Source organism: Balaenoptera musculus, chromosome 10, assembly GCF_009873245.2.
Source record: "Balaenoptera musculus isolate JJ_BM4_2016_0621 chromosome 10, mBalMus1.pri.v3, whole genome shotgun sequence".
Classification (NCBI taxonomy): domain Eukaryota; kingdom Metazoa; phylum Chordata; class Mammalia; order Artiodactyla; family Balaenopteridae; genus Balaenoptera; species Balaenoptera musculus.
Window position 1 is genome coordinate 6,203,518 of NC_045794.1, and position 20,280 is coordinate 6,223,797.

Consider the following 20,280-nt stretch of genomic DNA (forward strand, 5'->3'; position numbering starts at 1 on the left):
TGCCCTCACCCTGACTCGTGCCCCTGACCCCATCTCTAAAGATAGGTGACTGACCTGGCCAGGCTGATGGGAGATCAGGTCATGATTCCCCTTCAGCTCTAGACACTGTCTCTGGGGACTGTCTCCCAGGGATTCCTCACCACGTTACAGGGTCTGCAGCAAGTCAGCCCCTCAGATGCAGGCCCCGTCCACCCACTCCTACTCCCCAGTTCCTCTCTGCTGAGTCACCTGAACTGGAGGCAGTGAGGCTGCTGTCATGGCTACACTGGTGTCTTTGCTGTCATGACAACAGCACACTGCATCAGTCGTGCTCCCAGAGCACTGAGCTCCCTCTTTTCAGCAAAGGACAGTAATGAGAAATGACAAGCATGCGGCAAAGGGGGACATGCTTCGGGTAGCACAGGAGGGTGGAGGGGCTCCTAAGGCCCTTGTCAGGGAAAGCGCTGCCGTCCTGGTGGAGCCTGAGGAGGAGGCCGCGCCCCCCCCTCCACTTACCCAGCAGACTCCTCAGTGAGGCGCTTCCCACCTCCCCTCACCATTAGCTGCCCTGTGGCCCTGCTCTTCCTGCTCCTGCAAGAGTCTGGCCGTGGACCATGCAGATGGCTGCCAGCCACAGCCAGCCTTGGATCTGGGGCCCCAAGGAGGGAGGGCAATCCCGGAAAGGCAAGGGACAGGCTGCAGTCGGGGTGCAGGGCAGCGCTCTCTGCCTTTTAAGCAAAGGTTATCACCATGCGGGCTAAACTTAGCCACAGGCTTTTCAGCTGGAAAAGGGGGCTGGTCTCAGGTTACGCTGGGCCAGCAAAGAGGCCCCAGTTCTGTCCCCCAGCACCTGCTGATGGGCAATGTCCATTCCACCCCACCCCCTCTAAACCCTCAACCCTTCAAGTCCCCAGAACCAGTCCTTCCTCCATCCTCAGCTTGCAAACCCAGCACAGTGCAGGCTTCTGACTGACTGGTCTTGGAGAGGAATGGATTCCTTCCTCCACATCACGTGTGCGAAGGGGCTGGGGGCCTGTTCCCACCATGTGCCCAAGACCTCCCGATATCTTCCCTCTTCTGGACTCCTCACCCTGCCCCCAACATCCCCTGGACGCAGCCAGTGAAGGGGAAGCCCTGGCTGCAGGGCTGGCCTGCACGTCCCAGGATGGGGAGGGACTTCCGCCCTCACGTCCTGCTCTCGGCCCAGGGCTGAACGGGCTGGACAGGGTGAAAGAGGCATTGTCTCCCAGCCCGGGCGGCACAGCCCTCAGGTTTCCCAGGAGCGACTTTGTGGGAGGCCTCCGCCCCTCTACCGGGCCAGCCCCCAGCAGTGATGCTCTCCCGCCCCGACGCCCCAGCCCGGGCCTAGGGGAGAGCAGGTGGTGCGCACAGGGCCTGGTTTGTCTGCCCCGATTCTCAGGTCTCCAGGCTGCCTGCGCCGCAGGACGTCGTGACCTTCAGTGCAGACCCCTCCCCCGGAGCCTCCTTCCTCTCCAGGCCCTCACAGCCCAGGACCCAGCCCCGGCCCCCTGCCCGGAGAGGCCCGAAGCCGGGGTCGGGGGGGGTGCGGAGGGAGGGGGGAAGGGGGGGCTGGGCAGGGCCCTGCGGGAGGCCCCTCCCGAGGCTTTTCCTCTGCTATTCCTGTGTCACTACCGAAGAGCCTCGAGAAGTTCCTCAGCCTTCCCGCCTCTCAGCCTTTGAAAGCAGGGGAGCGGGGGCGGGGAGGAGGAGGAAGGGGGACCCTGCAGCCGCGAGCTGTCCCTGGCTCTGGGTCCAATTCCCTATCTAACCGGCTCCCCAGGTCCTCCCGTTACATCCGTGCAGCATCCCTCAGTTCTCACAAGGGCCCCCGGCCCCGAGTCCACAGAATCCCGCAGTAACCTCCCGCCCCCAATCCCCGCCAAGCACCATCACCGGTCCCCTCCTCCTCTGGGCCAGTCTCGGTCCCCTCCCCCTCTCCGTCCTCAGCCCACACGCGAGGTGCGCGCACATTTGAAGAACCAGGCTGGTCCAAAAAAAGCGGAGGGCCGACTACTCGCGACTTTACGGGCGCACGTAGCTCAGGCCTCCGCACCCCGGGGCTGGGACTGGGCGATGCGGACCCGCGTCACCACGCCCCCGCCCCTCACCTTCCCTATAAATCCCGGCTGCAGCCTTCCCCTGCGTTCTCTGCTCCTCCCTGTTCGACAGACGGCTGTGTCTTGTGTGCAGTGCCAGGTAAAGCCTGGCGGAGAGGATCCACAAAGAGCTCGGGGACGGTCCCGAAAGGGACGAGGGGCGTGCGCGGGCCGGGGGTGCGGCTGAGGAGGCCGGGGTCCGGGTCGCGCCCGGCGGGGCCCCCGCATTGCGGGGGCGGGAGGAAGGACGTGCGGAAGCGCAGGTCCGGGATGGAGGCCTGGGGGAGGGGCGGGGAGGGCAGCACAGGACTCCAGCCGCTTCGCCCCGCGTTCTAATGCTCACCTCCCTCTGCCCGCAGCTGCGTCCCGGAAACAAGATGGTGAAGGTCGGAGTGAACGGGTGAGTTACGGGGTGGGGCGGGGTGGGGCAGTAAGTCCTGCGGTCCCCACCGAATTGCGTCTGGAGGTCTTGCCCTACTGGGTCTCTGCTAGCGCGTGCGGGACCTGGATGGGGGTGGTCGTACCCCCCCCCCCCAGGGAGAACTCAAGGTCGGTGCTCAGACTTGGAGGAGGCCCTCGCAAGGCCTCGTGCCCCCCCATCCCCGGCTGTTGCGCGTCCTGTTAACTCCGCCTCTGCGGAGCCTTCCACTCCGCCTGCGGCAGATACACAGGAGTCTCCGATTCTTGCTCTGGACCCATCCTCTAATCCCCCAGCTGGGGCTCTTTCTTTCATTTCGCGCCCTTCGCGGTCACGTGCTGGGGAGGAGCCCGTCCCCCACCTCCAGCCCGTGCCGCCGGCCGGGCGCAGCCCCGGGATGCAGGAGGCACAGCTGCGCGCAGAACCAGCTGGGGGGGCCGGGGGGGGCGGTCATCTGCGGTAACCAGCCGCCATGTTGCAACTAGGAAGGAAATGAATGAACTGCCGTTAGGAAACCTTCCTTAGCCCTTCAGCCTGCCTCCTTCCTTGCCTATGACTAACCCTCCTACCCCTGTCTCGTGGGGGTGGAGTCGCCTTTATCCCTTAAGCCAGGTGAGGCTAGGCTTTCCCTTTCTTGTTCAACTAGACCTCAACTCTGACCATACTAACCCTAGACCATCCCTTAAACCGCCAGCCAAATTTCCCCCTAGGGATGATGGGATGCTTTTCCTAGATGGTTCTCTGATGAATCAAAAACGTGGGTTTATGGGGGTGGTCTTGTGTTGTTTTGGGGTTTTTTTTCCTTTCCTTTTTCCGGAGAGGTGTGGTAGCCGTGGCTTGGTGCCATGCTGGGAGAGCTGAGTCATGGGTACTTAGAAATTTTCCACCACAAAATGGCTCCCGGAGCTGCAGCCCCTGTCTTCACAGCGGCTCTCCTCGAAGCTCATTTCTTCCATCCATGCCTAGAGCTGACCCAACCCTAAGGGCCAGGCTGTAAAGGTCACCAGGAGGATTAGGTGTCCGTGAGCCTCGGGCATCCTGCCCTTCTCCCCATCCCGTCTTCCAGAAACCAGATCCCCACTCCACCCTAAGCTGGGGTTAAATATAGCTGCCTGACCTTTTCTGCAGCTGGGGTCCTGGGCTTCCGCTCTTTTCCACCTCCTCCCCCTGCCCTCCCCACACCCAAACATCTGTTGCTCCCACTGCTGATTTTTGGAAAAGAGCTAGGAAGGACAGGTACTAAGCAAATCAGAATGCTGGGATTAGGGGTTGAGAAACCATTCGTTTTCCCTGTCTCTTTCCCTTTTGTAGGAGGGACTTGGGGAAGGGGTGGGTTTCCCCTGGCCAGTTCACTTCTGACCTTTGCTCTTGCCCTTTGAGCTTGGCGATGCTGAGTGTACAACTCTTTGCTCTCTAGAGAGTGTAGCCCGAAGCTGGGCCAGACAGGAACAAGCATTTACAGTTAGTGGGTGTGATGAATGCCATGTGCCTGCCACGTGCCCAGACTGTAGGTGGCAGCAGCAGCGCACCACCCTGTCACTCCTCAACGGATATCAGATGACTAGCGGGTGGGCAAGTCTTTGAGCCCAGTCACCTCTTGGGCAGGATGTGAGCCTTCACTTTGTGGCCGCGCTGGGAAGCCAGGCTGGCCTGGCAGAGTTGCTTAGGAAGATAAAGTGAGCTCTCCTGGGACTTTTCTGGTGGTAGCAAAGTGTCATCCTCTTCCCTCTGAAAGAGGGTGAGTGGGCCTGGGGCTGCTTACATACCCAAGAGGACTCTCTCCTCCCTTCTCATGCCTTCTCACCTGTTGTCCCCCTCAGATTTGGCCGTATTGGGCGCCTGGTCACCAGGGCTGCTTTTAACTCCGGCAAAGTGGACATTGTCGCCATCAATGACCCCTTCATTGACCTTCACTACATGGTGAGTGCCACCCGTGCTGGTGGCGGGGAGCAGAGCCTGGCTGAGGCGCAGCCTTGATGCCCTCCCTGGTCCCCCCAGGTCTACATGTTCCAGTATGATTCCACCCATGGCAAGTTCCATGGCACAGTCAAGGCTGAGAACGGGAAGCTTGTCATCAATGGAAAGGCCATCACCATCTTCCAGGAGTAAGTGTGGGAGACGGAACAGGAAGAAATTTGCCTTGGAGGAGGTACTGGAGTGGGGTGACCTCCTTCGGCCCGTGGCAGCCCATGTCCCTGAGCTTTGTCCTGTCTTCCCTTGTAGGCGAGATCCCGCCAACATCAAATGGGGTGATGCTGGTGCTGAGTATGTGGTGGAGTCCACTGGCGTCTTCACCACCATGGAGAAGGCCGGGGTGAGCAGCAGGGAGGTGGAAGAGGAGGGGAACTGACCCTGGGCTTCGGTGTGACGGGAAGATGGGGTGGGGCGGACCTAGGCCCGGAAGGGGGAGCCTGGGTTTGTAAGTACTCCTCTGCTGCAGGCTCACTTGAAGGGTGGAGCCAAGAGGGTCATCATCTCTGCCCCCTCTGCCGATGCCCCCATGTTTGTCATGGGCGTGAACCACGAGAAGTATGACAACCACCTCAAGATTGTCAGGTGAGCGCGGCAGAGGGCGTGGAGAAGTGGGCAGATGGTGCAGCGTGGTACATGATGGACGTGCCCTTGACCTGCCTCCCTCTTTCCAGCAATGCCTCCTGCACCACCAACTGCTTGGCCCCCCTGGCCAAGGTCATCCATGACCACTTCGGCATCCTGGAGGGACTCATGGTATGAGTGATGGGGGGCTTGCCAGAGCACATTCAGTCCACACCCAGGGTGGGACCCTTCTCCCTCCCAGAGCATGGCCCTGGGGTTCCAAGGGATCTGCTCAGGTCACTTAGTTCTTCCCCTGGGAGGAGGGAGGGGGGTGGCGTGGTGAGCACTAGGCAGGGCCTTCACGCCCCCTCCTGTTTCCAGACGACGGTCCATGCCATCACTGCCACCCAGAAGACCGTGGATGGCCCCTCCGGGAAGCTGTGGCGTGACGGCCGAGGGGCTGCCCAGAACATCATCCCCGCTTCTACTGGCGCTGCCAAGGCTGTGGGCAAGGTCATCCCTGAGCTGAACGGGTGAGACTCGTTGCTGCTTTTCTGCCCTGGGGACCCGGGGACCCGGGATGCCTGGTGCTGACTCTGCTTACTTGTGTCTACAGGAAGCTCACTGGCATGGCTTTCCGCGTCCCCACCCCCAACGTGTCCGTCGTGGATCTGACCTGCCGCCTGGAGAAACCTGTAAGTTTGGCCTGGAGCAGCTTTGGTGGGCTGGGGCTTGCAAGACTGGAGCTTGAATAACCGCCTGTCTTTACCTCCTCAGGCCAAATACGAGGACATCAAGAAGGTGGTGAAGCAGGCGGCGGACGGCCCCCTCAAGGGCATTCTGGGCTACACTGAGGACCAGGTACTGATGGGTCAGGGAACTTGGTGTCCACGTGGCCCCGGTGAGCAAGACTGGGTTCTGTGCTTGGCTCTCCCTCCCTAGGTTGTCTCCTGTGACTTCAACAGTGACACCCACTCTTCTACCTTCGATGCTGGGGCTGGCATCGCCCTCAACGACCACTTTGTCAAGCTCATTTCCTGGTGTGTGGCGCGGGTGTGGGAGGTGGTGCGTCAGAGTGGGACTGAGTCTGCTGCCCCCTGGTGGCCGGCTCGGGAAAACAACCCTTAACTCCCTCTCCTTCCAGGTACGACAATGAATTTGGCTACAGCCACAGGGTTGTGGACCTCATGGTCCACATGGCCTCCAAGGAGTAAGAGTCCCTGGAGCACCAGCCCCAGCAGGAGCACGAGAGGAAGAGAGAGGTCCTCCACTGCTGGGGAGTCCTTGCCCCAACTCCGTCCTCCAACACACTTGAGAATCTCCCGATCTCCACACGGTTTCCATCCCAGACCCCATGAGGAAGGGGGAGGAGGAGGGGCTTAGGGAGCCCTACCTTGTCATGTACCATCAATAAAGTACACTGTACCCAGGCTACTGTTTTGTCTTGCTCCAGGGTCTAGGATAAAGGGGAGGGGAGCTGGGCTGGGGCCAAGGAGAACTACATCTTGCTGACAGCACCCAACCAGCCAGGAGCCCTGCCCCGGTCTGGGAGCGGACACTGCTCCCCTGAAGAGCCACCTGTCCTCAGCTCACCTTGGTTCCTCTCTGAGGTCTTTGGGTGCCACGGGGACTCGCTGTGCTCCAGATGGCTGTGGCCGAGCCCAGGAATGGCCTGGCTCCACATATCCAGATGCCATTCTGTCTGCAGCTCCCTGGAGGGTGACACTGGCACAGGAAGTCAGGGCAGAGTCCGCCTGGCCTCTGGCCAGTTAGCTGACCTCTGCAGCAGCATGGAGCACGGCCAGCCTGCCGAGTGCAGGCCCCAGCTCTGCCCGGCGGCTGCAAGTCCCAGTGCCCCAGCGACCACCAGTAGTGCAGCTGTGTGGGTGCCCTAGTGTCGCTGGAGGGGTTACAGTAGGCTGGTCCATGGGAAGGGTGGGGATGGCCTTGCTCCCATGTCATCTGTCACCCGTGGATACACGTGGGTTTAGCGGTAGAAGCACAGAGCTGGTGCCGCCAACCAGGGCCGAGGCCCTGGCTCTGCCAACTCGAGGCACCATTACTTTGGGCAGGTTACTTACAACCTCCGCACCTGCCTTGCACCTGCATGTTTTTCAAGTGATAACTAGTGCACTCCGCGCAGAGGACTGTATAACCACCACCAGAACCACCAGAAAGTGCTGGAAACAGTGACAGACACAAGCGTGTTCAATAAATAGTCGCCAGTTTCATTATTATTAGATTCCACAGAAACATCAGCTCAGCCCAGCCTGCCTCGGGCAGCGATGCTGAGGGACCCTCGGTCTCGTAGCCCCAGTTCGCCAAGCTTTTCCGAGTTCAGGACGTCTTCTCGCTCAGCTGGTTGGTCTCAGCATGTGACAGACACGGAGGAGGCACACCTGCAGCTGATGCCTGAAGAAACTGAGACCCTGAGCGCACGTGCACCCACATACACGCTCGTGTGCACACACACGCGCGCCCGCACACACACACACACACACACAGCTTCACCTTTCTGTCACCCGGCGGTGACTGGGAAACAAGCAGGAGCTTCTGTCTCCCTCCACGATGCTGATACTGCACCCAGCCAGACCCAGCAGCCGCCGGACCGGACCGGACGCACTAAGGCCCCTGTAACGCGCGGCACTTCCGCCAGGGAAGGCTCACAGCCACACCACTGCTGTCGACAGGCAGCCGGCCGTGCGCGCTCGGACAACAGGGAGGACAGAGCGCCCTGCCCAGGCCCGCTCCCTCCGCTTGTGACGCGGAGGGAAGCCCTCTCTGGTGCACAAGCCACAGAACGTCCAGCCTAAGCCCCCTCATACCAGTGCCCGGGCCAGTTAGCACCAGTACAGAATCAAGACAGCCAGCTGGCTCGAGGCCACAGGGACGGAAGGAAGGACAATCACGTTCCTTACTCAGTGGAGAGGGTGAGGGGCCACGAGTGCTCTGGCAGCATTTTAAAGATGGGAAAGTAGCATTCACCCACGCATTAAGGCAGGAGAGACGGCTGTGCAGGGAGTCGCCCGGGAAGAGCAGGCCAAGCCTCGCTCCAGACACCCCAGACCCCCAGAGAGGCCGAGGACCAAGGGAGGAGGCCGGGGAGGCGCGCCCCGTGCCCAGGGCCAGGCTCGGTGCTGCAGGACAAACGGCGTTCCCTTCTGTGAACCACCCAGCCCTCTGCCTCGGTCAGTCCCAGCGGGCCGAGCTGCAGGAGGCCCCTATCTCATGGCGCCGTCAGATGAGACGTCGCGATCGGAGTCCTCAGCCTCGCTTGGTGGCGGCGGGGGCGGCAGGTCGCTAAGCGGGGCCGCAGTGAAAGCAGGAGACTTTCTAGAAAAGAGCGTCAGTTGTAACCTCGGGGCGGGGAGGCATCCTGACAAGGCTGGCACGCCCACCTCCCCTGGCCTGATCCCCTGGCAGGTGAGCAGCATCTCAGGCAGGGCAGAAGGACCACAGGGCAAGGGCGGATGCAGTGCAAGGGAGGGGGGGGAGGGGGGTAAGAAACGGTCCCCACTTTAACTTGGGGACTCGGAGAGGCTGAGTTCAGAAGTATCTGAGGTCACAGTACGAGACGCCGCTGGAGCCGGAGGGCACTGGCTCTGTGGCCCCAGCTTCACGTCTATAAAGTAGTTTTGCAATTTTTAAAAACTTACGCAGGGTCAAAGGCACAAATTGTGGCCCTGACTTTAGATAAAAATCTGCCCCTTGTGCTCCTTGTCAGTTTTTAGCTGCCTTTCTAACCAGGGGAACCGCCAGAGTCAGCGGCATCGGGAGGTTTCGGCAGTCCAACCACGGATGGACGCCCGTATAGTCCAACTGCCGAGGGGGAGGGAGCTGCCGGGCTGGGGCGAGCAGACCAGGCGACCTCCAACGGGCAGCCCCGTGGCAAGACGGGCCTGAGTCACTGCCGGAGGGTCTCAGGGCTCTCCAGTGAGGGGCGCCGGGTACCATCCCCTCCCCACCTGTGCCCGGGGGGCCCTTACCGGTCCCCGGACTGGGTGATGAGCCGGCGGCAGGTCTCCATCTGCACGTCCAGGCCCCGCTTCATGCTGCACATCTCCATGTACTCGTGCAGGTGCCGGTTCATGTCGTTCTTGGCCGTGGCCAGCTCCAGCTGTGGCAGGGGCAGGGCAGGGCCGCCAGGTCAGCAGGGCCCCTGTCCCCCGCCCCCGGGAGGCTAACCTGCCAAGGGCACCCCAGGCGGGGGCACAGGCAGCCGGAGTGGAAGTGAAGGACTCAGATTTTAAACTAAACCAGCGCAAGGCAGAAAGTGCCTGATACTCCATCATTCCTTCCAGTTTCCCCGGGAGTCTCTCCCACGGAGGCTTTCACTAAGGGATCTGCTCCGGGCCTGCGCTCTCGGAATAGACTCCCGACGAGAGCCGTGAGGAAGGGGTGCTCCTGAGTGCTCGGGCGGCACGTGGGGCTGGCCTTGCCCTTCCCGGGGCCCCCCCGGGGCCTGCTCTGGTCCTCACTCCCCACACAGCGCCGTCCCCCCAGCCTGTGCCCCTCTGCAAGCTGGGAGCTCCTGGCAGGGCTGGCCACGGGGCCTACTCATCCCTGCGTGCACGCCCCGCACCTCGACGGCAGAGTCATTAGTTAACTTCCAGCAGCGTCTACGAGACTCATGGCCCTGAGGCCAGAGGCCGGCTGGGCCCTGTTGAAAGGCGCTCTGCTCTCTTACCACCTATTTCCTCTCACTGCTTTTCTCACTGGTAAGCCCTTTTCAGAGATGAACGGAAGGACTGCCTGCCTCGCTGAATGTCCGACGGGCTCTGAGATGTAGCCCGACTCAAGACACGTCATGCGTGACATGATGTGTGGCCCGGAGTCGAGGGAACGCAGTCTCCCTCCCAGACCCCGCCCCTGCGCCACAGGCTCGAGGTAGAGCTGAGAGCCAGGCGCAGAGGCGGGGAAGATCCGGGCCACAGACAGTGTGCTGCCTCTCTTTGCTCTGGGCACAAGGAACAGGGGCCACAAGGGGAGGCAGAGTAAAACTGCCCGGAGGTGATTTGCTTGACTGCCTGAGAGCAAAGAGAAAGGGCGGGAAACCACCCGTGAATAGTCTGCACTGGGCAGAGAGGATGGGAACTCGGAGAGAAAAGAAAACAGTCACAGAGCCTGACAAAGAGATGGTAGCCTGGGTGGATCAGAAGCCCTAGTGAGCACGGCTCAAACGACGGCCTCGGTTCCAGAGCTGGGATCCCCGTCGGGGCCCCCGCAGCAAGAGCACGTCCAGGGGCAGGACGCGCTGACTGTTCAGTCCAGGAGGGAAATACGGTGCCGCCAGCTCTTGTCCAGACTGGCTGCCACCTACACCCCAATCCCTACACCTCAGGAGAGCCGGAATTAAAGAGGAGGGGTGGGTTCTGGAGCCCATCACTCAGCGGGGCAGGGAACAAGGGAATGAACCAAACACATTCCAGCAGAATACGAGGCTAGGACGGCCGCCAGTCTCTACACATTCAGAGCAGGGCTGCAGGAAGGAGACGACCCCAAAAGCCACACTGAAAACCCCGAGCGCGCTGGCGGCGGGGCAGGGCGGAGGGGTGAGGCTGGGAGCAGATGGAGAGGGGAAGGGGTGGGGGGAAAGACTTCCCGCCCACCCTCCACCTGGGCCTTGGTCTCACCATCCAATGATGGAAATGGTCCTTGCCTCCACCCCAGGGCCCCTGAGAGATCAAAGGTCACTGAGTTAAAGGGACCTCAGGTGTCCCATTTGGATGTCCAGGAGCACCACCACCGTGTCCGCCCTCCTGACACCTCCCCGCAAGGCCGTTCTAGGCGTAGGGAGGAGGCGGAAGGCGAGATGGGCGTAAACAGGAGAGCGGAGCGCAGTTCCCCGCCCAGCTCCTCAACTAGTGGCCAGCTCCTCAACTAGTGGCGCACAGCTGGCTGTGCCTTTTCTTTTTTTTGGCCACATGGCATGCGGGATCTTAGTTCCCCGAAGTGGGGATCGAACTGGGTCGCGAACCCGCGCCCCCTGCAGTGGAAGCGTGGAGTCTTAACCACTGACTGCCAGGGAAGTCCCCAGCAGTGCCTTTAAAAGTGAGCGTCTGTCTGCCTGGGCAAAAAAAAAAAAAAAAAAGGAAGCAGGTTTTGCTTAAAGGAGCAGGGCCAGCTAATGCGCGTTGGGGGAATGAGGATGTAGGAAAAGAATTCCTCAACTTCCACTGCCGCTGTGAGGGCAGTGGGCTTGGAGAGAGGCTGAGAGTTCCAGAAGGCCCCCAGCCTCATCCCCAAGTCAGAGGGCGTGGAAAGGACCCTCTCACGCTTGCTCGGGCAGGAGGGCTCACGAGAATCACACGCAAGCCTCGTCCCACAGGCCTTCCTCCCAGGTGCCACAAATCCTTCCCGCCGCCCCTAGAGGCCTAGAGTTTAAGTTGAAGCACCAGTTCCACTCGCATCTCTAGAAGGTTCCTCAAGGCTAGGGAATAAGAATGGAGATTTCCCCACTGGCTCAAAGGTTGAGCCGAGGCAGCAGCAAAGTTCAAGTCCACCTGAGTGGACTCCGCTACAGCACTAACCGTAATAACAGCAAAGATAATAAAGCAACGACTACATGCCGTGCTGACTATGAGACAGACGCCGCCCCGCGCTCTGCCTGGGCCTTCTTTCACTTGACCTTCAAACAACCCTGAGGGAGGTATTAGTAAGAATCCCACTTTACAAATAAAGAAGCAGGCTCAGAGAGAAGAGGCCTGTTAAAAGTTAGAGTGGAAGTAAGTGACAGTGCTGAGGTTTGAACCCACATCTGTCGGCCGCCCTCCCCAGCCTGAGGTCTTAAGGACCCACCAGAGGTGCTACAGTGGGGAGATCACTCCGCCCCCGCCAGGAAGAAGTGGGGAGGCCCTGGTGTCTGGGGTCCCGCAGGGGTGAGGCCATTGCACCTGCGACCCACCGGGAACCTGGGGCCCTCATCGTCAGCGCACGGCCTTACCTCTATCTGGTCAATGGTTTCCTGATATTCTTTCTCCCGGGTTTTGAACAGGGACTCAGTATCTTTAATCACCTTCTCCAAACTGTCTTCCGGCTGCTGGAGTGGAAAGGGAAGCAGGGGGAGGCCAGATGGGAGGGGTGGGATGGGGCACCACAAGGCAAGGCGAGGGAGAGAGTGAGTCAGGTTAAAGGAAGCCGGAGAGAGAGGGGACGAGGACAAAGGACCAGGGAGAAGCAGGTGACGGATGGTGGCCACAAAGGGAAGACAGAGCACGGAGTGGACGGCGGGCCGGGAGGAGACGGGCCTGGCGCCCGGAGAGGAGGAGCCGGGGCCCTGCGGCTGGGAGGGCGGTTACCTCTCCCGGGGCCTCTGCAGCAGCCAGGGCATAGCCCGAGAAATCCTCCCAGAGCAGCAGGGTCTCCTCAGTCTCCTCCCAAGTCAGGCTGTCACAGTCGTCCTCAAAATCATACTCCCTCCTAGAGACAGGGAGCCCGGGCGTCAAGGCGGGCGGCGGGGAGGGGCTGCTGGGCGGGGCTCCGGCCTCGGGGGAGGGGCGGCGAGGGGCCTGCGGGACTCACAGCTGGTTGAGCATGCGCTGCATCTCCTCGTTGATGCCGAGGGCCGTGCTCTCCTCCTCATCCCCGTCGGGGGGGCAGGGCCCGTCGCTCTCCGACAGGGGGCTGTCCTCCTCCACGGCAGCCTTGCGCTCCCGCTTCCGCCCCCCCATGGACGGGACCTTAATGGGAGACAAGTGCAGAGACTACAGAGACGAGGCCGGGTGCATGAGGAGAAGGGCGTGGGCGCCGGCAGGGGAGGGAAGCACGGACCAGCGGGAAGGGCGGGCAGACAGAGAGAAGACACAGTTACAAGAAGGAACAGAAACACCAGCGTCACCGAGACAGGCAGACAGACACAGATGGGGACGGGGCTGCAGACTAGGAGGAAGACAGACAAGAAACAGAGAAAACAGAGCAGTAAGATAAAGGGGAAATGGCTGGCCTCGACCACAGTAAGATGCGCATAATGGCCCAGAGGATTTCTTTTCTAAAAAGTCTTCTAGTGAAATGACTGAACTGAGAAGGAACTTTCAGGCTGCAAGGAGGAGGGAGACACGGAGTTGACAAAGCAGAACCTGAGTCACACATCCAGATCTGGAAGCCAGAGGGCAAAGGGAGAGAGAGAAATGGAGGCAAAACAATGAGAGAGGGAGGGAGACAGAAGAAGGGGAGGGAGAGAGAGAACGGGTTGGGGGGGGAGAGAGAAGTGGGGGGAGAGAGAGAGAAGAGGGGGAGAGGGAGAGAAGGGGAGGGGGAGAGAAGGGGTCAGAGTGAGAGAAGGGGGGAGAGGGAGAGAAGGGGGGAGAGGGAGAGAAGGGGGAGAGGGAGAGAGAAGAGAGGGAAAGGGAGAGAAGGAGGGAGAGAGAGAAGGGGGCAGAGGGAGAGAGAAGGGGGGAGAGGAAGAGAAGGGGGGAGAGGGAGAGAGAAGGGGGAAGAGAGAGATAAGGGGGGAGAGAGAAGGGGGGAGAGGAATAGAAGGGGGAGAGGGAGAGAGAAGGGGAGGGAGAGAGAGAGAAGGGGGGAGAGGGAAAGAGAAGGGGGAGAGGGAAGAGGGAGAGAGAAGGGGTGAGAGAGAAGGGGGGAAGAGGCAGGGGGGCGGAGAGGGATAGAAGGGGGAGAGGGAGAGAGAAGGGGGAAGAGGGAGAGAGAAGGGGTGAGAGAGAGAGAAGGGGGAAGAGGCAGGGGGTCGGAGAGGGATAGAAGGGGGAGAGGGAGAGAGAAGGGGAGGGAGAGAGAGAGAGAAGGGAGGAGAGGGAGAGAGAAGGGGGGAGAGGGATAGAAGGGGGAGAGGGAGAAAGGGGAGGGGAGAGAGGGGGGGGGAGAGAAAGAAAGGAGAAGAGCAGGAGGATGGAGGGGAGGGGTCTGCGCTGAGAGCCCTGCGGGTCAGCAGGCCTGGGGAGCTGAGAAATGGGCCGGGGACGCAAGAAGCTTGCGTGAGAGCAAAACTAACCAGCTTCTTCTGTGGAGGAAGCAAGAGAAGATGAAAGGCAGAGAGGCGAGGAGGCGGATGGGAGAGAGAGGGGAGGGGAGAGACAGCGTTAGAGACGGCTCCAAACTCCTCTCCAGAGGCTGTCCCTCGCCCCCCAGCCTCGTCCCGCCAGGGCCCGGCTGCTGTGCTAAGGTCTCTGAGAAGGGGCCGGGCCCAGCTCGCGGAGGACCGGCTCTCGCGGCCCCGCGCCCCCCCCTACAGAGCTCGGGCGCGGGCGCGGTGGACACCGGGCAGTGGAACGGGGCGGGGGCCGGGCCCAGGCGCCCCTCGCCCTCACCTGGAACATCTTGATCACGTCCTCGCAGTTGCGCTGCTGGGCCAAGTCACAGAGCTTGGCGGTGATGTCGATGCGGCGGCAGATGTCCATGTCCACCTTCATGGCCTTCTCCTGGATCTTCGTGTCCAGGTCAGACAGGTTCTGTGCGGGGAGCACGGGGAGCGGTGAGGGGGGTCCTCAGGGCCCGGCAACGTCCCCTCATCCTCCCAGACACTGGGTGCCCCTCCAGCACTCTGCCCAGGACAGCTGGCTCCCTGGCCAGACGGGGCCCCCGAAGGGCGTGGCCCAGTGGCTGGGACCCGCAGGGGGCTCCCTCCTGGAACTCAGGCTCCAGGAGAGACTGACTGACTACCAGGAGCTATGAGAGTAGAGAAAGTACCGTAATGGTAACATCAGCTGACGCTGAACTAGCGCCGCCATCCTAACTCAGTACATCACAACCTTCGAACCAGCCTGCAAAGTATGTGCTCTACTATCCCATTCCACAGACCCAGATATGAAGGCAGAGAGGGTCAGGACTTCACCCGGGGCCACACTGTGAGCAAACCACCCTGAGTAACGATGGAGGCCACGGGGACTTTTGTTCTCTCTTCTTCTCCTGAGTTAGGGGGTGGGCAAGGGGAAAAAAAATGGAAGCACATACACTGGGGGGAGGGTCAGTGAAGTGGGTGCAACTAAGAAGGCCGGCGCCCTGGCCTCAGGCAGCCTCGCCCCGGCGGGTAGGGACGAGGGGTGGCGTGGCCGCACTCACGTTGCTCATGAGCCCCTTGAAGACCACCAGCTCGGCCTTCAGCTGCTCCACCTTCAGGGCCAGCTCCTCCTGGCAGGCGTCAGCCTCCTGGGCCTCCTACGGTCGGGAGAAAGCCGGCAAACCTGGCGTGAGCGGCACTGCCTGTGGGCGGCGGGCGGGGGAAAGTGGGACGAGGCGGGGCAGGGCGGCCCTCACCTCCTGGAGCTCGTTCACGCGCTCCTGCAGCTGCAGCCTCACCACGTACTCCTCTTCCCACCTGCAGACAGCGAAGGGCCAGCGCCTGGGTGCGGGGTCCTCCCGCCTCCGCTCCCCGCCCCCTGCCGGTCTGGCTCAGGCCCCGGCCCTGGGTCGGCTTCCCCAGAGGGGAGGAGGCTTCCCCAGAGGGGAGGAGCCGGGCAGAAACGTGTGGCTCCAGGCTCCCCGCCAGCTCCCAGCTCACCAGCTGCCTTCCCGGAACCTCTGGCCTCGCACCATTTAAGAGCAACTGCGGCTGCTCTGGTCCCTCGCAGGGCCCAGCCCGACCAGCTGTCTGGCCGGCCTCGTCCCCCTCCTTCTGCCCACACCACCCGGCCCGGTCTCCCACCTCCGGTCCTCAGATCCGGGCTCCCGCCTGCTGCCTGCACCCGAACAGAGCTCGTCTAGCCCGCTGCCCTGCCTCCTGTGGTACCATTAATCCTGTAAAAGCAGCTGCAGGACACATATGGCATCAGCGAAGTTGGTCAAGAGCCTGGTAGGACATGCTTGAAGTCCATCCCCACAAGCTCCAGAAACTGCCCACCCAGAGGCCCCGGGTGAGCCGCAGAGAGGGGCCAGGGTGCGGGCAGGAGCCTGGGATCACTAAGCACCCACGCCCAGAGGGAGAGGGAAACGCGCGTGGAAAAGTGCCTCGTGACTGTGGTGGGTGACAACTAGGGGCAGGACCTCCTGGGCCCCAGCATGCAGAGCCTACGACCATGAGTAGGCTAGAAGACACTCCTGGCCAAGGCTGGGAGCGGGCCAGTGCGCCCTCCTCCTCCTCCTCACAGAGGCAGGAGGGCGGCGGCGGGGGCAACACCCCTGCTTAGGATTGATTTCAGGGCCCCGCAAGGTTGGCTGGAACAGCAGGACTCCTCAGACCCCACTGACATAGCCCAGCACTTCTCCCCCATCCTGGAAAGGCTTCCTCCAGGCTGAGAAAGGAGAGGAACTGCACCAAGAGAGAAACCTCAGCACCAGAAAGGTGGTTAGGAAGCAGCACGGAGAACACACTCTGCAGGCCCAGGACTTGGTCTTCCCCTCCCCTCCCCTCCCCTCCATCTCTGTTCCCAGGTGCCTCTCAGCTCTCTTCCCTGGGCTCCTCCTCCCGGCCCATCTCTCCTAGCTCTCCCGCTCCAATCTGCACTGCAGTCTTCCTAATAATAACTCCTCGACATCACCGTGGCTGCCCCTCCCGGCGGCTGGGCGGGGAGAAGGCAGACCAGCTCCGCTCCCGCCTTCCTGGCTCCCCGCCCAGCCGGCCCTCACATCCTCCTCCCCTCGCTCTGGCATTCTCATTCAGACAGTTGGGGCCAGCGAAGTGCCCCAGCAGTGTCAGGTTATGTATTTTCTTAAAGAAGACCTTTATCTTTCTGGGCCTTGGTATCTTCATCTACAACGTGAGGGCACGGGATGCAGTACCCTGATGCCCCTGGGGTCCATGCATCCCTGGAGGAAGCAAGCAAGACAGACATGGGGACAATAGCCCTGGAGAAGACACATCAGGAAAGGTAGGACGGTGAACTCAACTGTTTCAGGTAGAAACTTAAGGAAGTTAGGTATGGATTAAGATTAATAAAATCTCACAGGGTAAACAAAAAAAAATCTGAAAATAAACCATCTGGAAGCTCAGTAGAGTTCTATTTGTACTCCAGCCAGACATTCCCACGAATGGGTTTGTTTTGACCTCCATTTCAATCTGGTCTCCCTCGCAAGGTTCTTTAAACATGGGTAGAACTTGAGCAATTTCCATGTATTCTACATCGAGCAAACATCTTTCTTCCAAATAAACGGCCTCCCTGAGGGAAGTGAGGAAGCAGGGGCCACTCCTATGTCGGAAAAACTGAGACCAGGAAAAAGAGATCCACCCAAGGTCACACAAGGCAGGGGAGCTGAACCCAGAACCAGGAGGCCTCAGCTCCTTCCCAGTTTAGTGCTCATACTATGCCCATGTCTTCCAGGCCACAGACAGGAGTTAGCTTTGCTATAAAGAGAGGAGAACAAGGGCAGGGGATCTGGGGTGGAAGAATGAGTAACTGCCAGGATCACGTACCACCCACGTCTGGCTGTGAGGCCCTCTGCACAGCAGCGTGCTGCAGAGATATGAGCTCATCAGTCCCCGAGGAATAACCCTTTGCTGCCCTGGACAGCTGGACCAAGGACAAACAGTCTTCCAGTTAGAAACAAAACACCCCGACAAGAGCAGTTGTTCCTGTGGTTATGGATGTATTCCAGAAGTGTCCATGTTCCACTGCTGACGGCGTTAATTAACTCCTGCAGTGGCTGGGGCAGGAAGTTTCTGGGTGACATCTGAATGATGGCTTTAGGATAACTGAGACTCCCAAAGACAGTTCAATCACGGACTACAAGTAAGGAAGGAAGCCAGCCAGCACGAGGACAGGACCCACCTCAGCAAGCCTGCTGATCTGTGATCTGCTAGACTCAGGCGGGTTACAGATCCCTGAAGTTCGCCCCCCCCCCCGACCCCCAACCCGACCCAGCAGTCATTTGCCTGAACATTCAGCCAATCCCCACCAGACACAAATCTCTGCTCCACTGGGCTGCAAGGGTAATTCCCAGGCCTGCCCACAAGGGGTCAGAGTAGCTCATTAAGAGGTTAAACCTGAAGGCAAAGCCTCTTTCTGGCCTGTCATCTCCTTCGTCTCCAACCATGGCATCCCAGGCACAGAGTGTACCGAGTGCTGGCTGTGCTCACGCTTCTGTCCTAACAGCATGGATACCAACCCTCTAGGGGATCCACTTGGATGCAGCCAGCACTCCTGCGTCGCATCCCCTCCCCGGAGTCTTGTGCTACCCCGCAGGGCTCCCTGCAGAAAACCAACTCTTCATCTTCAGAGTGACCCGGCCTGCCCCAGCTGCCTTGTGTCAAAGGTGTGGTGTGTCCATGTTCCCAACCTGCTCCTACTCGGGTCCTTGCTGCCCTCTTCACACTTCCTCCGCCTTCAGCTCTGCACTTTCAGATCCCCCAGCTCCCGCTAGCCCTGGGCCAACTACAGTCCCTTCCCCTTTCCCTAGGGAATTCTCTTTACTCCTTCTTCCCCCCTCCCTCCTTTTCTGACCTATTTCCAGAAATGCCCTAAGGTCCCCACGGCATTTTGGTTTGGATGGAACCAGAGCAGCCGTGCTGCGCCCTCGGACGCCGTTTTGGGAAACCCTGGGCAGAGGCAGGATCGTCACCTGCAAGGTGCAGCCCCCCTCCACCCCCCTTCTCATTTCCCTTCGACTCGCAAATTAAAACTACATCCTTTGCCTCTAACTTTGGATCAGTATGTGGAGCTTATATCACAAAGTCGCTCCGAGGGCTGAGCCTGGGGGATTAGGCAGTAGCCCGGATGTGACCTCTCAGACCCATGTCCCTTTTACACGTCGCAAAACCCCACGGTTAACACAGTCCTCCAAACACTGCAGCCTAGATGAAAAACAAGGCTTCCCCGCAGTATTCGGCTCCCAGACGCCTCCTTCCTGTCACGAGTCTTGACTTCTGCATTCTCCAGGGATTCTAGTCTCCGGGTATCCAATTCCGTCTGTGGACTTCCAAGCTCCTCCTTACACAGCAGGAACTTTACTCATACTGACTCCTCCCTGATTCTTGGGCCCCAGCTGCTCTCGGCTCCTGTACGAACACCTAGCCCCGGCCCCAGTGTGGCGTGAGCTGAGCCCCGTCCCCACCTTCCCGATCCCTACCTCCGCTTGTACTCGTCCCGCTCGCGCTTCACTTTAGCCAGCACGTTGTAGAGAGCGCGGATCTCTGGGGTGATGGTGTCGATCTGGACGCCCACCCCGTCGGGGTGCACCCACGACAGGCCAGGCCCTTGCACCAAAGTGGGCTCCAGTCCCGGCCCGAGCCGGCGGGCGTGAGAGAAGGACCAGATGGTGCCCGGCATGAAGCGGGCCGACGAGGAGGAGGCGGAGGAGGCGGAGGTGGAGGGAGCCGGGTGGCAGGCCGCGGAGGGCGCGAGGGGGCCTGCCGGCGAGCGCGCGGGCGAGCCCAGCACCCGCGCCGACGGGGTGCAGACGGCAGCCGGCCGGGCGCCCAGGGGCAGCCCCAGGGGTCTGACGGGGCTGACGAAGCCGGTCTGCACGGCCTGGTCTCGGCGAGCCAGGCCCCGCCGGCCCTGCTTACCCTCCTCCAGCGCCTGCTGCAGCTGCTTCTCCAGCAGCCGGTTGCGGCGCTCCAACTCGTGCACCTTGGCCAGGAAGCAGCGGAAGCGGAGGTTCAGGGTCTTGAGCACGTTGATGTTGGAGCCCAGGTCGTTGCGGAGCGCCATGGCGGCGGGGGGCGCCGGGCCCGGCCCGGGCGGCGAGTAGGGAGCCGGGCCGGCCCGGGCGAGCGGCGCCGGGGGCACGTCCCCGCCGGCGGCCAAGTGGTCGCTTCCCACGGGGTCCCCCAGCGGCCCGGCCAGGCCTTGCTGCTCCTGCTGGAGGAGGAAGAGGTTGGGGCCGAATAACGGATTCATGGCTGCGCCTTCTGCTGGGAGATGGAGACCGGTGCAGGAGCAGGGCTGGAGGGCGAGGGAGGAGAGCCAATGAGGCGCCAGGGGGACGAGGGGCAGCCAATCAGACGGCTCGGCGGAAGGGGCAGAGGTCAGAGGGGCGGAGGAGGCCAGGGAGGAGGCCAATGAAAGGCTCATTCGGAGGCTGGCACCTGGACCGACCTTTCCGGGTCTGAGGCTGAGCCCTGAGCCGACCGGACCCCGGCCCATGCCCAGAATCCAGCCAGAGTGGCAGGACATAAAACCCAGATCCTCCAGTACTCCATGGTTCTGGTGGCACGAAATTCACCTTGCCTACACCCCAATTGCCCTCCTCTCCCCTGAATCCAAACACCCAGGCTCTGACTCCGTGACTCTCTTTCCCTGGGTCCCTGGGAGCTGACTTGATTTCTCAGTATACCACACTGTCCCCTCTTCAGAGGTTCCCTGTCCCACCCTCCCACCTCTACCCTTTAAGCAGCAAAGC

The 20,280-nt window shown here is 61.1% G+C and overlaps 2 protein-coding genes across 9 annotated transcripts; one reads left to right on the forward strand and one right to left on the reverse strand.

Annotated features, from left to right (window-relative positions):
* The first annotated feature begins 2,058 nt into the window (after window positions 1-2,058).
* On the forward strand, window positions 2,059-6,479 carry GAPDH (glyceraldehyde-3-phosphate dehydrogenase). Its single transcript, XM_036865252.1, has 12 exons — window positions 2,059-2,196; window positions 2,456-2,496; window positions 4,335-4,434; window positions 4,513-4,619; window positions 4,738-4,828; window positions 4,955-5,070; window positions 5,160-5,241; window positions 5,431-5,582; window positions 5,666-5,744; window positions 5,827-5,910; window positions 5,992-6,089; window positions 6,194-6,479. Exons 1-12 carry the CDS (start codon window positions 2,074-2,076, stop codon window positions 6,261-6,263), a joined length of 1,143 nt encoding a protein of 380 aa, XP_036721147.1. The 5' UTR covers window positions 2,059-2,073; the 3' UTR covers window positions 6,264-6,479.
* Window positions 6,480-7,256: 777 nt separating this feature from the next.
* On the reverse strand, window positions 7,257-19,812 carry IFFO1 (intermediate filament family orphan 1). 8 transcript variants are annotated; one of them, XM_036865248.1, is made up of 10 exons: window positions 19,006-19,812; window positions 15,262-15,322; window positions 15,067-15,162; window positions 14,316-14,456; window positions 14,000-14,005; window positions 12,571-12,728; window positions 12,348-12,468; window positions 11,993-12,085; window positions 9,036-9,166; window positions 7,257-8,382 (listed from the first exon to the last, which is right to left on the reverse strand). In XM_036865248.1, exons 1-10 carry the CDS (start codon window positions 19,776-19,778, stop codon window positions 8,271-8,273), a joined length of 1,692 nt encoding a protein of 563 aa, XP_036721143.1. In that variant the 5' UTR covers window positions 19,779-19,812; the 3' UTR covers window positions 7,257-8,270. The 8 variants fall into 8 exon arrangements, with proteins under 8 accessions (XP_036721143.1, XP_036721140.1, XP_036721142.1 ...); XM_036865245.1 differs by having other exon boundaries at window positions 11,993-12,088; XM_036865247.1 differs by having other exon boundaries at window positions 14,000-14,008.
* Between the last annotated feature and the right edge of the window lie 468 nt (window positions 19,813-20,280).